We start from the raw sequence: 16,197 nt of genomic DNA, 5'->3' as shown, positions 1-16,197 counted from the left end.
ACCATTTTTTCCCCTGAAGTATTACACTCAGTTTTGCTGGGTAGGTGATTCTTGGTTTTAGTCCTAGTTCCTTTGACTTCTGGAATATCCTATTCCATGCCCTTTGATCCCTTAATGTAGAAGTTGCTAGATCTTGTGTTATCCTGATTGTATTTCCACAATACTTGAATTGTTTCTTTCTAGCTGCTTGCAATATTTTCTCCTTGACCTGGGAACTCTGGAATTTGGCCACAATGTTCCTAGGAGTTTCTCTTTTTGGATCTCTTTCAAGTGGTGATCTGTGGATTCCTTGAATACTTATTTTGCCCTCTGGTTCTAGAATCTCAGGGCAGTTTTCCTTGATAATTTCATAAAAGATGATGTCTAGGCTCTTTTTTTGATCATGGCTTTCAGGTAGTCCCATAATTTTTAAATTGTTTCTCCTGGATCTATTTTCCAGGTCAATGTTTTTCCAATGAGATATTTCACATTCTCTTCCATCTTTTCATTCTTTCGGTTTTGTTTTGTGATTTCTTGGTTTGTCATAAAGTCATTAGCCTCCATCTGTTCCGTTCTAATTTTGAAAGAACTATTTTCTTCAGTGAGCTTTTGAACCTCCTTTTCCATTTGGCTAATTCTGCTTTTGAAAGCATTCTTCTCCTCATTGGCTTTTTGAACCTCTTTTGCCAATTGAGTTAGCCTATTTTTCAAGGTGTTATTTTCTTCAGCATTTTCTGGGGTCTCCTTTAGCAGGGTGTTTACTTGTTTTTCATGCTTTGCTTGCATGTCTCTCATTTCTCTTCCCAGTTTTTCCTCCACCTCTCTAACTTGATTTTCAAAATCCTTTTTGAGCTCTTCCATGGCCTGAGCCCATTGAGTGGGCTGGGATACAGAAGCCTTGACTTCTGTGTCTTTCTCTGATGGTAAGCATTGCTCTTCCTCATCAGAAAGTAAGGGAGGAAATACCTGTTCACCAAGAAAGTAACCCTCTATAGTCTTATTTTTTTTCCCTTTTCTGGGCATTTTCCCAGCCAGTGACTTGACTTCTGAGTATTCTCTTCATAGCCACTTTGCCTCCAGATCTGCCCAGCCAGTGCTTGGGGTCTGAGATTCAAATGCTGCTTCCCAGCCTCAGGGCTTCAGTGGGGGCAGGGCTGCTATTCAGTGTGAGATTAAGTTCAGGTGTTCAGGTGGGGGCAGGGCCACCTCACAGAACTCAGTTCCCCCTCAGGAGGTTTATGCAGAGACCTTCAACAATGGATCCAAGCTCCTGCCTGCTTGGAGAGCCCCTGTCTGCTCCCGCCTCTGCTGCTGCCTCCCGAGGGGGCCTGAGTTATGGGGGCACCCCACTCCCCTCTCGACCCACCAAAGAGACCTCTCTCTCACCGACCCTTGTCACCTGTGGGTGGAGGGACCTGCCTGGCCACTGGAGATTCCGTCCCTGAAGCCTGCTCAGATCTGCTCCTCTCAGCACTGCGCGGCTAAGGCAGGGCTGGGCTCGGCTCCAGGTCCGCAGCACGAAGGACCTTTTGCAAGAGATTTTCAGGGCTCTCTGGAACAGAAATCTCCTCAGCTCCATTGTTCTGTGGCTTCTGCTGCTCTAGAATTTGTTGGGAGTTCTCTTTTTACAGATATTCTATGGGCTGTGGGTTTGGAGCTAGCGTATGTGTGTCTTTCTACTCCGCTATCTTGGCTCTGCCCCCTGAAAGTCAAATTTTCTTTTCAGCTCTGGTCTTTTTATCAAGAATGCTTGAAAGTCCTCTACTTCATTGAAAGACCATTTTTTCCCCTGAAAAATATTATACTCATTTTTTGAGTTTTGCAAGGTAGGTGATTCTTGGTTTTAATCCTAGTTCCTTTGACATGTGGAATATCGTATTCCATGCCTTTACATCCCTTAATGTAGAAGCTGCTAGATCCTGTGTAATCCTGATTGTATTTCCACAATACTCGAATTGTTTCTTTCTAGCTGCTTGTAATATTTTCTCCTTGACCTGGTAACTCTGGAATTTGGCTACAATGTTCCTAGGAGTTTCTCTTTTTGGATCTCTTTCAGGAGGTGATTGGTGGATTCTTTCAATATTTATTTTGCCCTCTGGTTCTAGAATATCAGGGTAGTTTTCCTTGATAATTTCATGAAAGATGATGTCTGGGCTCTTTTTTTGATCATGGCTTTCATAATTTTTAAATTGTCTCTCCTGGATCTATTTTCCAGGTCAGTTGTTTTTCCAATAACATATTTCACATGTCTTTCATTTTTTCATTCTTTTGGTTTTGTTTTGTGATTTCTTGGTTTCTCGTAAAGTCATTGGCCTCCATCTGTTCCATTCTGATTTTTAAAGGACTATTTTTTTTTCTTTTTTCTTCTTTTTTTTTTAATTTAACTTTTAACATTTATTTTCACAAAATTTTGGGTTACAAATTTTCTCCCCTTTTATCCCCTCCCCCCCCCAAACCCAAGCATTCTAGTTGCCCCTGTGACCAATCTGCTCTCTCCTCTATCCTCCCTCCCTGCCCTTGTCTTAAAGGACTATTTTCTTCAGTGAACTTTTGAACCTCCTTTTCCAATTGGCTAATTCTGCTTTTCAAAGTCTTCTTTTCCTCACTGGCTTTTTGAACCTCTTTTGCCAATTGAGTTATCCTATTTTTAAAGGTGTTATTTTCTTCAGTATTTTTTGGGGTCTCCTTTAGCAAGTTGTTGACTCGCTTTTCGTGATTTTCTTGCATCTCTCTCATTTCTCTTCCCAATTTTTCCTCCACCTCTCTTACTTGATTTTCAAAATCCATTTTGAGCTCTTCCAAGGCCTGAGGTCACTGAATATTTATTTTGGATGTTTGGGATACAGAAGCCTTGACTTTTATGTCTTTCCAGGATGGTAAGCACTGTTCTTCCTCATCCAAAAGGATGGGAGAAGATATCTGTTCACCAAGAAAGTAACCTTCTATAGCCTTATTTTTTTTCACTTTTTTGGGCATTTTCCCAACCAGTTATTTGACTTTTGGGTCCTTTGTCAAGAGTAGGGTATACTCTGGGGATCTGTAATGTATCAGTTCCTCCAAAGTGGCACAATCAAGCGTGTACACTGGTCTGGGAGCAACTAGAAACTTTTGTGCCCAGAATCTGCGAGTAGTAATTACCTCTCCACAACCACCTTGCCTCCAGTTCTGACACGCCAGCACTGGGGGGCTGAGATTCAGTTCAGCTGTTCAATTCCCCCAGGGGCTTTGGGGGGGAGGGGTGGGCAGGACAGCCACACAAGGCTAAAGTATGGATCAGCTGCTTCATTCCCCCAGGGGCTTTACGATCCAACAAGGGATGCAGGCTGCTGTGGCAGCTGCTGCTCCTTTCTCAGATAGCTGAAAAAACCCTCTCACTGACCTCTGGCACCTGTGGGTTGAGGGATCTGAGAACTGCCGATGTGGATTCCACCCCCAAGGCCTGCTGGGGTCCTCCTCCCTGCAGCATGCCTAGGCTGGGCTGGGTTCTGCTCCACATCCAGTGAGACAGACCTTTCCCTTCGGCCTTTCAGGTTACCCTGGGCTAGAAATCTCTTCCACTTCGTTGTTCTGTGGCTTCTGCTGCTCTAGAATTTGTTGAGAGTCTTTCTTTACAGGTATTTTATGGGCTGTGGGGGAAGAACCACCATCTTGGCTCTGCTCCCCAATTGGTCAAATATCTTGTCAGAGTAGCAACGTGAACACTGTGGAACTGAGTCTTCTGGATGGCCTACGTGAGTCAACCCTAGGGGTAAGGCTGAGGACATACCTTCTCATCTGGGCTGGACCTAAGGTATGAGTGCTGAAGAGAAATGATAATGGGATCCTGACCTTAAGACATGCTTTCCCCAGAGGCTGGAGGTGTGGGGAGTGGAGGGAAGATCTTGTATTATCTGAGAAGCTAAAAGGATAGAGTCTCAATTGTGCAGTCAGTCTCACCTTATATCTGGAAATGGAGAGGCAGTAGGAACAGGCTCGGTAGAGGCATGAAAAAGCCAACAACTTAACACTACCTCCCATTCCACTCCTCCAAACACCTGAGTGTGTGTCTTCTTTCCTTCTGGCATGTTTTCCCAAATGAAGTAGTTTGTCTACATTGTTTATAAGATCTCACCCAGATTTAACTTTGTGAATCTACAGACTGTTACAACAGAAAGCTCTGGAATGGGAATTAGGAGACCTGAGTTCTAGTTCCTGTTGAGTCATGATGCTGTTTCCTTAGCAACAGAACTACCCATGTTTCTTAACTAAGGATGATTAAACTATGAAATCTCTTCCCTTAGGTAAAGAAATCTATGACTTTGCATCTTAGAAAACCTACTACATCTCTAAGTAAAAAGGAAATTTCATAATTAATGTCTAAAACTTTCTTCATACATGCATGCATGCGTGCGCACATGCACACGCACACACACACACAGAGACAGTATCTGGCTTTGGATTTTCCCTTCAAGGTTTTCATTATTACCCACAAATTCAAGGGACAAATCTTACAACAGAGATGGACTACTGTCATAAAATTTAAAGGCATCCTAGAAGCTGGAGAAATCAAAAGGCCGATGACCTCAGCAGTTACATCAGAAAGAATATCACAGTTACATTTCTGACCAAGACTCAGGAAGCAGCATCAACACTCAGATTGCAGAACCAAATACATCTTTAGTAAAATGCTTCATTGTACAAAATTCCTCTCAATATTGTTTAATAATTGAAAACTTCAACATTTCAAAAATAGATACAGAAATACTAGCTCAGAACTCAAACTCTTCACCTGCCATATCAATTGCCCAAGCAAACTTCTCCCTCTGGGTTTTATTATAAATCTTCTCCACCGGAACTCCAAACTTCTTACACCTATGGAGAGACAAAACATATAAGTACATTTTTAGAAAGTTAAAAGACAAAATGCTACCTGAGGTTAAGAAGTTAAATCATAACAAATGGAGAATTGAGAAAACGAAGGGAGAAGAGGGGGAAATTAGAAAGATTTCATGGAGGTATTCTTTTCATTCAATTTTAGAGGGGGAAGGAGAACACTCTGATTCTAGACATAGGGACCTCAATGACTAATTCAAATTTTACAAACACGTGAAGAGGTCAGGCACTGGAAGATGAATATCAATGTGTGACACCATCCTGTGAACTGAAGGTCAGAATAAAGCTAAGGGTGGTGAGTAAACCAAGTACTACAAATAAGAGCTTGGATTATTCTAAAAACCTATACTGGGAAAAAGAGGATCAATAGAGCGTCAAGACCACCGTTAGGAACAGATGGGTCAATATTAGATGACAAAATGTCTCAGGAGAACTAATTATTTGCTTCTGCCCTTTACAACTAGTTGATCCCCATCTCTCCTGGACAAAACTCAAGACCTCTGAAAAAGGTTCTGCCAGGCTCTTTATGACTTCTCATACCAGGCAACACTAATCCTGGGATCCAAGTAGTTGAGTTTTGAGGTACCCAGGGCAATCTGCTTGTTTTCTTCTTTGTCCGTGGCTTGGGTGCACAGCTTCATGAGTTGTTCTTCTAACCTGGCCAGCAGTTTTTTCTTCTTGTCCACATTACTAGGAAAAGAAGAGTAATAATAAACTAAATCACCTCATCTGAACATCTGTCTGCTCCCAAGCAGCCTGACTCAATAAATAGGAATAGGAAAAGCAACTGTCTCATCATCTTCTGGAGGGAAAGCTAAAAATGTTATGGCCAGAAGAGAGCTTAGCTAGCACCCATCTAACAATGCAAAGGGAAGAGGAGATCCAGAGAAGGCTGGCCCCAGCTCACACAGGTAGCCTCCTATGGAGCAGAAGCCAGAATTCAACTGTCCTGTAACCGGTGAGCTTTTCAGCACACTCCAGGCAGAAAGAACTGGGCTTTCAACCTCATTATTAATAAAATGATGTCACAGGAGATCTAAAGAAATTTCCTGTCTTCTCGCAATTTCTTTTCCTTCTGAATTGCCATATATTGAGGACAGGTAGGCATCTCTTAACCCAGTAGCAAGCCAACAGAACAAACAGGGCTTTCTTTCCTCCCTTCTTCCACATATGACTGGTAAATAACAGAACTTGCTTGTCAAAGCTGAGAATTAGGAGCTATAGTCCAAACTTATTAGCTCAACACTGGGTGCAGTGCAGAACCCAAGATTGCTCCGTATGCTATTCTGGGATACATAAGATCCAGTGCCTAAAATGTCCACTGTGGACCTCCTATGACCTCCAACAAAATCAGGACAAGCCCTCCCTTTCTTCAATGGAGGTAAAAGGTGCAGTTCAGGAACCTGAAGGAAAAAGGACTTCGTCCACCTCCCGGCTCTATGTTCTCACTCACGGAGAGAAAAAGAAGTCCTTATTGAGAAGCTATCCACAGGGCCCCACTGTGGCAGAGGGCAGGGCTAAGCCCCCATTGCGTTGCTGTTCCTGTCTTCAATTTTTAAAAATTTAAATAAAATAACAATAAAAATACATTTTGTCTACCCTAATTGTCTGGATGTCTTAAATAAAAATGTAGTACGTGGAGGAGCCTGGCTATATAAAATTATTCCTCTTCTCACCCATCGTCCCAAACTGCTGGGCTTGATGATATGTATAAGTATTTCTGGCATCTACAAGCTTGCTGTTACTGTGTCTCAGTTACATGCTCTTGCTATTTCCACCCTAATGTCTCTTGGTTTCTCCCCTGTGCCAATGTTTTTCTCTCTTGCCTGACTCTGGGCAATTTTGCATGAAGTACTTGAAACCACATGAAAGAAGGATGAGATGCTGCCATGCCTTTGTGGACTTTCCAGTGTAAAAGGAAAGTCTAGTGGACTCTACCTGTAGGATACCTTGAAAGAACTTAGTCTGATCCCCTTATTTTACATATAAGGAAACAGACTTAAGAGAGGTGAAGTGCTTTGCTTCAGGTCACCCCGTGATGGGGCTAGAGTTCAGGTGTGTCCTCTGACTTCAAAGTCCAGTATTCTTCACAGTAAACCACTGTCTACCCCAAACCATCACCTACTAACCTTAGATCAGTTGTTAATCAGCATGATGACAAAATGTAGATCAGCTAAAATTTAACCATGTTTATCCATTTCTGATTGTATTTAGTATTAATAATCAGAGAACTATTCAAGGAAACATTTTAATTGTAACATTCTGATAAATGCTGGACACAATGGCCACTACTAGATGCCCGACCTGCTGTGCTTACCTCTTGGACTTGACATCCTCTCTCGCTTTGGCATCAGCTTTTGCTCTCTTTAGATCCTGTTTTGCGATCTCTAGCTGCTCCTTTTTAGCATCAATCTTTGAAAGAAAATTCCACATACAAGCCCTTCCTCAGAGAATTGTAAGAGTTGGATGGTACCTCAAAGAGAGCCCAGTCTAAGTGGAATGTCAACAGGAATTCCTTCTACAAGATTCCTGACCAACAGTCACTTAGCCTTCATTTACAGACATTTGGTAAAGAAGAGCCCACAACCTTCAGAAGCAGCCCAAGATTTTCCATACAAGGAACTGAAATTCGTGCCTCTGCAACCTCTCACCCATTAAAGGCCAAAGACAACGACTGAAGCATCCCTTCCCCATAACAACACTTTTGAGCACCTAAAGGCCCAGCCATTATCAGTTCAGAATGGGCCTTTAGCTACGGCATTCTAAGTTCTCTCTACTTTGAAAATGATCACTTCTTTATCCATAATAAGGGCATCCAATGAGAAAACAGAGCTCATATACTATCCCATGCCAGGTGTGCCTTTCTTTTTCTGCAAAGATGCTACTGATCCACTATCTTGAATAAATCTGGAATTCTAAATCAACAAAAATGAAGACTAGTAAATTTAAAAAAATGAAGTAGGAATCATGCTCTTAATTACAAATACTTAAACATTAACATAAACACCTACATTATTTGCTTTTAACAACAACTCAGAGTATTTTACAGTTACACAGAAAATACATCATCTCATTTAATCCTCTTCATAAGCCTAGTTTCTAAGGGCAGGAATTAGTTCCAATTTTAAAGATGAGTAAACTGAGTCAAAGAGAGGTTAAGTGATATGCGAGATCACAATGCTAAGAATCCTGACACAGGACCCAGTTTTCAAGTTCAGTACTGTTCTCATTCCATGCTATGGGGCTTCTCCACTTAGAGCTCACATTTGCCAAGGTACTTTGCTAAAAAGGGGATCATGAAGCAGCAAAAAGAAGAACGTGCCCTGGGTTTGCAGGCAGGGGCCTGGACTGAAACCCCAGTTTTGCTGTGTACGCAGTCTAGCTCTCTGTGTTTCAGTTTCCTCATCTGTAAAATGAGGGGGCTGGATATGAAGACTTCTAGCCCATGGCACAATATACCTGGGTGAACCATTACTACTTTCAAAGAAGTTTCTTTTGGCTAGGAATCAGACTCCAAAGCTCTAAGTCACATTGTGATTAGGAATAAATATTAGTTACCTTTGGAGAGATTACATCTAGCTCAATGTGCAGGAACCTGGAACAAGGTCACCTCTCCTTAGCTATCTGAGGCAGTGACCTCGTTGGCTTGGAAATAGGGTAACTGGACATCAGCAGTAGGGTAAAAGAACTCAGAAAAGGAAACATTCCCTGAAGAACAGTTCTATGACTTCAAGAAACCCAGTTTAGAGATGAGGGGCGGGGTATCACTTACTTCCCCTGGACCCTATACAAATACAGGGCCACACCTCCAGAAGAAAAACAGATGGACTGTAGGGGATCTATAACATTAAACTACCTCATTCACAGTTATTAGTAATTTTATCTTATTTTACCTTTGTCTGGAGATTTTGCATGGACTTCTCAAAAGTCTTAGGAGTTGCTCGCTGATGATTGCATAAAATGGCTACAGCTCGGTTTGCTCGGTTGTAGGACAAAATTTTAGCTGCTATGTTGTCTTCAGCTAGAAGATGCAAAGACACATTTATAAGAAAGCCAAAATACAAAGAGAACACTGAAAGGAGTAACAAGAACCCAAGGTGTGAATATGAAAAATGTGTTCATGGTTTCAATCAAACACATATTGCACCCCCTTCTCAGTTCCAGCAGTCTAACTGGTCTTGATGGCTAACTCCTAGCCACACTTTCACAATGATCCAGAGTCATCTGCTTTTTCCCAAATGGAGGGAAGATCTCTAGTAGTATGACCCAGAAAAGTAACCTCACTTCTCTGGGCCTCAGCTTCTTAAAGGATTTCCTAACTTTTAAAGGAGGGTAGAAAGACTGAGATCCAATTCAGTTCTAAAATTCTATGATCCTATGAATGAAAAAATAGGCAGCTAGATGGTACAGTGGATAAAAAAGTATAGGGCCTAGAGTCAGGAAAACCTGGGTTCAAACTCAGCCTCAGATATTTACTAGCTGTGTGACCCTGAACAAGACACTTCATCTTGCTTGTCTAAGTTTCCTCATCTGTAAAATGAACTAGAGAAGGAAATGGCAAACCTCTCCAGTGTCTTTACCAAGAAAACCCTAAATGGGGTCATGAGTCGGCAGACTGAAAACAACTAAACAACAATAAATGAATGGGAAAAAAATGGACCATTTACACAAATACATATAAATGAGTTACCATTACTCACCCCAGGGGGATGAGAGATGACCAGGATTGGCTTCAGAGGCAGCCTCACCCCAGGGACTATTGCCATATGGGAAGGCAGTATCTACTCCTAAGCCAACTGAACTTGGGAGAAAACAACAGTGCCTCAGTCCCCCATAACTACTGTGCACCTAGATATCAGTCTTTCCGTGGTCAAAAACATATTCAGGATATGAAATCTAAACTCAACCAAGAGCCCAGTGCATGCTGCAGAGGCAGGCTCTTTTCTAGGTATGCACTGTTATCTCGACCTGTTCTCATGTTAGCATTAAGCAAAAGAATTGGTACTGAGAGTAACAAGCATTTACCAACCCAAACACCCTATCTGCCTTCAGCTCCAGTGTTTTTGGTATTTGAAAAAAGAATGCAGGTTAACATCACTGCTTTGGCACCAATTTCTCTTCCTCACAATCATCTTAACTACCCCTGAAAGCACTCCCCAGTGCCTATTCTCCTCTGCCATCTTGCCCTTCTGTCCTCTGCTCTATCATTAACAAACTCTCCTTTGTGATCCTATACCCCTTCTTACCTGGTTCTTTCCAGAGGCCTCCACACCTCAGACCACCCTTTCAAGTACCAGTAATTCTTCATTTATGCTTGCCAACACACAGAGCACAGAAGAGACACACCAGCTACTTACTTCCAGATCCTCAGACTGATGAAATCACTCAACAATCTTTTCCCTTGGCATTCAATGTATTTTTACCATCTAGGTGAGCCAGGAATTTAGAACCTGGATCTCAGGCTTCCTCCTAACTCATGCCTTCAAGACTGGGTACTTCAACATACACATATGATATCCTCTTGAACATCCTGGCCTCCTAATTCCTCAATCTCAACTTTCTAGATCCATCCCTTCATTGTACCTCAGCCACTCACAGAATTGGTCAAACTACAATCTTCCCATCACTCATACCTTCATAATATGGGAATGTGAAATTGTTCTCAATAATTATAACTTCCTGTCCTGTCAATTGTTCCTCTGTCTCACTGCAACTAATCTTCGCTATGACCTCTAGTCTCTCTTACCCTCAATCTTGACCTATAGGAAGCCAGTACTAGTGCACATGATCCTCTTTCCTTGAATCCCTTGACCCTGTGTCTTCTTGTTCAAGCAATGCTAAATCCTCGCTACTCTCTTTTTATCCATTCTTACACTGCTGCTGATCAATACAGGAGAGTCACACAACTAGTTCCACTACAAATTTATAGTTTCTTTATTTATAGGTTCTTATTTTAATCAAACCATCAATGCTGTGTGGTAATCCCTTATGCCCCAATACCATGTGATTCTATTTCTACCAGAAATTTGGCCCTTGGAGAGCATACACAATCTACTGCATACTACCTAAAAACACACCTATGTCTCTATCACCTTTAAAAATATCCTCCCTTGACTTTGCCATCTTCTCACATTGGTGGTCTATATCTTCCCCCTTTTCACAGCCAATGCCTAGAAAAGGCTGTTTAAAGTCACTGCCATTGCCTTCTTACCTCCCACTTGCTTCTTGACACTTTATTATCTGATTGACTTTAACACCATTGAAACTGCTCTAAAGTTATCAACAATCTTCTTAAAAAATACAATCATATTTACATTTTCTGTTCTTATGACCTACCTCTCCCAATGTATTTCTGCTTCCCACTCTACCCCCAAACCATCTCCTATTTAAAAAAAAAAAAAAAAAGGAAAACAAAACCAAAAACAGTCTCAAAAACCCAACATATTGAAACAATCTGTCATTATATGGAGTGGCTTCATGTCTCTAGTGCCCTACCTCTGAAAAGAAGAGGAAGGACCTTCCCATCTGTTCTTTGGGTCCAAGCTCAGTCATCACAATTTCACATCATTTGGTTTTGACCACTTTGTTGTTACTCTTGCCACTTACATTGTTGTAAGGTGTTGTATATAGAGTTTTCTTGGTTCTGTTTACTTCATTTTACATCATTTCATCTAAGTCCTCCCATGCTTCTCTGTATTCATAATATTCACTGTTTCTTAAAACTCAGCAATATTAGCTAATATTATAATATTATTAACATTAGCAATATTTCTTTATATTCAAATGCTACAATTTGTTGGGCCATTCCCCATGGTCATTGATTTTGTTTCCAGTTCTTTACTACTACAACAAACACTGCATTACTATTTGGGTACATACACAGGCCTTCCTTTTATCCCTGTATAGTTGGCACCTACTTCCTTGGAAAGTATCACTAGTAAAGAGAAGTCTGAGTCAAAGGCTATGAATACTTCAGTCACTTTCTTGGTCTAACTCCAAAGTGCTTTCCAGAATGATATACTTATCTTTCTACAAGATATACTTATCTTTCTTCAAATAAACAACAGTCTCTTAATGGTTAAATCTGATAGCCTTTTCTCAAATCTCAGTCTCTTTGGTATCTTAGCAGTTTTGTTTTTTAAAAATTTTTTACTGAATACATTTTGTTCCAAAACATCATAAAAATTTTTAGCTTACTCCTCATTCAATACCAGACTGTATAATCCTCATTAAAAGTTAAATAAAATGACAAAAAGTGATTGCAAATGATGCTATGTACAAAATTACACTTTGGTAACTTTCTATTTGTCTAAACGATGGGTGAATGCTTTAGAAGTATCAATGTTGTCCTTTGTTTTTGATCTCAGTTTTGTTGCCGTTTTCCTTATAAAGCTGTTGCAGTGGCACGTCACGTTCTTTGCTCTGTCCACACTGCACCCCATACTGCAGTCTTCTAAAATTTCTTTAAATTCTTCCTATTTGTTGTTCCTTATGGTATACTAATATTCCACTACTTTTAGACACACTCCACGTACCCAATCAGTTGTCAAATGTTGCTATTTCTACCACCCCAACATCTCTTGCATCTAATCCCTTCTCATTACCTATATGTTACCACCTTTGGGCCTTCACAGTTCAAGCCCTAACCTCCTCTCATCTGGACTACCACAATCACATCATAACTGCTGTCCTTGTCTCAAGTCTCTCCCCACACCAATTGATTTTCCACACCAGCTGCCTAAGTTGACTTTTTTTTAAGCTGCTATGCACAACTTGGCCCCAACTTCCCTTTCCAGACTCATTATACATTATTCTCTTTCTTCTGACTGTGCTTTATGTAGTAAAAGGCTCTAAGTTCCAACTCTGTGTCCCTGTTCTGGCATCCCTCATGCTTGCAATACCTTCTCAATCTAACCTGCCTTGCAGAATCTCTTGTTTTCTCTTAACTCAAGCACTACCTTCTCGTCCTTCAATTGTATTACACCTTGTATTGGCTTTTTGCATATTTTATATACATATTCATGTATTTATACATTGCCTTCTGGAAAGTAAGTTTCTTGGGGACAGGGACCGCTTCACTTTTGTTTTTGTATTTTCAGCATCTAGAATAGCCCCCCCAAGACACAGTAAGTGCTTAAATAAATAACTGTCAATTGACACATTACAATTTGTTCAGATATCCCCCAATCATTAAGCAGATGGTTCATTTATCAATTTTTACTAGTACAAATAGTGCTACAACATTTTTACAGACTGGTCTTTTCTTGTCAAGAACCTTCTTGGTGATATGAACACAACAGTAGGCCTAGTTATTTCTACTTATTTAATTCTACCTTAATTTCAGTGGAAATTGTTTTGCAATTTTATTTATATAGCTCATGTGTGTCATTTTAGGTTAATAACATTAACACTCCATTTTGTTGTTTTTTAACGGTATTCCTCTTATTTTTGTCTCGATTATTGTAAATACAGAAATAATGATGATTTCTGTAGATTTATTTTGCTATTATGCTAAAACTATTGTCTCAATAAATCTCGTAGACCATACTCTCCACAGAGATAATTTGCTATTTATAAGTAACATCTAAACTGTAAAAGGGTGAGACTAAAATCTGTTATTTCAGGTGAGTAAAAATAAACAGGAGTTTGCAATGACGATTTCAAATAAGACAATAATAAGCATGGATGTCCTTAAGAGAGAGAGAAACAGGAAAATAGCATGATGATTAAAGTAACGGAGATCACAGGATATTAAAGAGGGGATTTAGAGGTCTTCTAGTGAACCTAGACCTAAAAAGCAATGTTTTTCCATTATAGCTGATAAGTAGTAATAATCACCCTTTAGTTGGAGATTAAAAATATTTCTTCCTAATCTAAAAGGAAATGAGCATCCTAAATGCATTTGGAGTCATAGCTTGTTCAATGATTAACAAGGCAGAGAATCTCTCATGGGAGACAATTTAGTCCAAACCATACCTGAACAAGAATCCTTTCTGTACCTAACAAGTGGGAAAAGAATCCACTTCCTACCAGACCATTCTACTTTCAGACAGCTTTAATTGTTAAGAAGTTTTTTCTTACATCAAATTGAAATTTTCCTCTTCACCTTCCAGCCATTGCTCTCAGTGCCACCCTCTGGGACTAAGCTGAACAAGTCTAATCTCTCTACCATACGAAAGCCCTTCAGCTACTTGAAGTAAGCTAGCATGACCCCCTTAAGTTTTCTTTAGTTTAAGTTAACATTCCTGATTGCTTCAGTCAGTACCCACGGGCACCATCTTAAGGGCCTTAGCTCTTACTGCTCTTCTGGATGTTCCCCACTTTATCAATGTCCTTCCTAAAGTGTGGGTCCAGGAACTAAACACAAATAATCCAGGCATGATGTGACTTTACCTTGCTAGGCCTCTATTATCTTTAAAATGAGATACTGAATTATAAATGACTCCTAAGGACCCTTCAATCTATGGTCCTATAATCTTATTTATTTCTACTCATCTTAAATCTAACAGATTTTAGTCTCCCCCTTTACTTTCACAGCTTAGATGTTTACTTGTAAAAAGCAAATTGATGGGTTTTGTTTTCTAATCTATTCTGCAATTTGCTTCCTGTTCATTAGAAATTCTACCCTGTCAAAGTTATAATTGTTAACTTTGGTTTTTCTTCCACTAGGTTCCATGACATTACTACTTTTCTTTTAATCAGATTAAAACAGTCCAAACTAACTGACTATTACTAACACCCATATTTCCAGGTGTCACTCTCAACTCCTCACTCTCTCTCTCTCTCACGTTCAATCAGTGGTCAAGTACTGCTCTTGGTAAAGCACCATTCTTCTCTCCTTTAACATCACCACCACCCCAGTATAGGCCCTCATCATCTCATAGATGTTATGTTATGGCATAACCTTCTGGTTGGGCTTCCTGCCTCAAATCTCTCCCCGCTCCAGTCCGTCCTCCATTTAGATGTCAAACTGATCTTCCTTAAGCACAGGTCTAAATGTCACTTTCTTGAAAAAACTCTGGGTTCCCTATTTCCTACAGGATCAAAGATAAAATCCTGTTCGATATTCAAAGCCCTTCATAATGTGGCTCCTGCCTACCTTTTCAGTCTTCTTACACCTTTATTCACCTCCATATATTCTGTGATCCACTAGCATTGATCTCCAAGTTCCTGCCACATAACCCAAGTCCCAGCTCCAGACATTTTCACTGGCTGCCTGCCCCCCATGCCTGGAACATTCTCGTCATCTTCACCTCCTATTTCTCCTGGTTTCCCTCAACTCTCACCTAAAGTTCCACCTTTTATAAGAAGCCTCTCCCAAACCGCCTTAATCTTAGTGCTTTCCCTCTGAGACAAACTCCCCATATACCCTGTCTATATCTTGATCATACACACATTATTTGCATGTTGTCTCCCCAATCAGTGTGTGAACTCCTTGGGAGTGGAGACTGCTTTTTTGCCTTTCTTTGCAGAACCAGAACTTACTTTAGCACAGTGCCTAACGCACAGTAGGCCCTTAATAAATGCTCATTGACTAACAAAGAACTACTCCCACCACTAATACCAAAACAAAGCTTATTTTACTTTGTTAACAGTCCCCAAAGTTTACAACCTTAGGTCATTCAAAATTCTTTTGCCTTTCCCTTATCAGTTATTTCCAACCTTTTCCAAGTTTCTTATACCTTGTTATATCTACCTACTACACTGTACACAGCAGCCACTCAAATAATTAACTGTTTGATGATAATAAGGGCAGATGACATTGTCACAGCAATTAGGAGTGCAAGGATCATCATCCCAGCGAACAGATGAAGGAAGCGAGGCACAGAGAAGTAGAACAGTCTGCCTGCATTCACAGGCAGTAGTGGCAAGGTCAGCATTCAAACCCAAGCACTGCTAATCTCACTAGACTGCAATGGCAACACTTAAAAAAGTCTAATAAACTAAATCTAATCTCCACTATGGTAGAACTCATTACCATTGGTCAGTGCTTTGAGCTGCTCCTGCAGTGTGATGGATGCGTTATAAGTCCTGAACACCTTGGCTGTCAATCCATCCATCAGGTCCTGAAGATGTTTGTTCAAGGTTGATGTCTGAAAACATGAAGGAACAAATGAGTTTTTAAATAGGACTTTCAGGAATATCATAATTGCTTACTTTCTGTTCTCAATTTTTAGCAGATCAGGCAGATAGGGAGAAAGAACAGGAGAAGAGAGTACAGAACAACCAAAGAAAATGAAAAGGGTAAGAGAGCCTTTCTAACTGGGGCAGGCTGCATACAACTGATTGTATGAAAATCTTCTCCCAGTCCTTGCCAAGAAACCAGCCTTTGTGCCACAATTGTCC

At 40.5% G+C, this 16,197-nt stretch overlaps 1 protein-coding gene across 3 annotated transcripts in view; it reads right to left on the bottom strand.

Moving 5' to 3' along the window:
- Nucleotides 1–4,615: 4,615 nt before the first annotated feature.
- The window catches only part of TOP1MT (DNA topoisomerase I mitochondrial), an 82,269-nt gene continuing 70,687 nt past the window's right edge, over nt 4,616–16,197 (bottom strand). For all 3 annotated transcript variants that reach the window (XM_072602847.1, XM_072602848.1, XM_072602849.1), the window contains 5 exons: nt 15,830–15,944; nt 8,745–8,872; nt 7,169–7,263; nt 5,392–5,541; nt 4,616–4,830 (listed from right to left, as the gene is read on the bottom strand). In XM_072602847.1, coding sequence (XP_072458948.1) covers nt 4,728–4,830; nt 5,392–5,541; nt 7,169–7,263; nt 8,745–8,872; nt 15,830–15,944 — 591 coding nt within the window. In that variant the 3' untranslated portion in view covers nt 4,616–4,727. The remainder of the gene's footprint in view (nt 4,831–5,391; nt 5,542–7,168; nt 7,264–8,744; nt 8,873–15,829; nt 15,945–16,197) is intronic.

The sequence above is a fragment of the Notamacropus eugenii genome, chromosome 4, assembly GCF_028372415.1.
Source record: "Notamacropus eugenii isolate mMacEug1 chromosome 4, mMacEug1.pri_v2, whole genome shotgun sequence".
Classification (NCBI taxonomy): domain Eukaryota; kingdom Metazoa; phylum Chordata; class Mammalia; order Diprotodontia; family Macropodidae; genus Notamacropus; species Notamacropus eugenii.
Note: the sequence above shows the minus strand (reverse complement) of the source record. Positions and strands in the feature narration are given on the sequence as shown.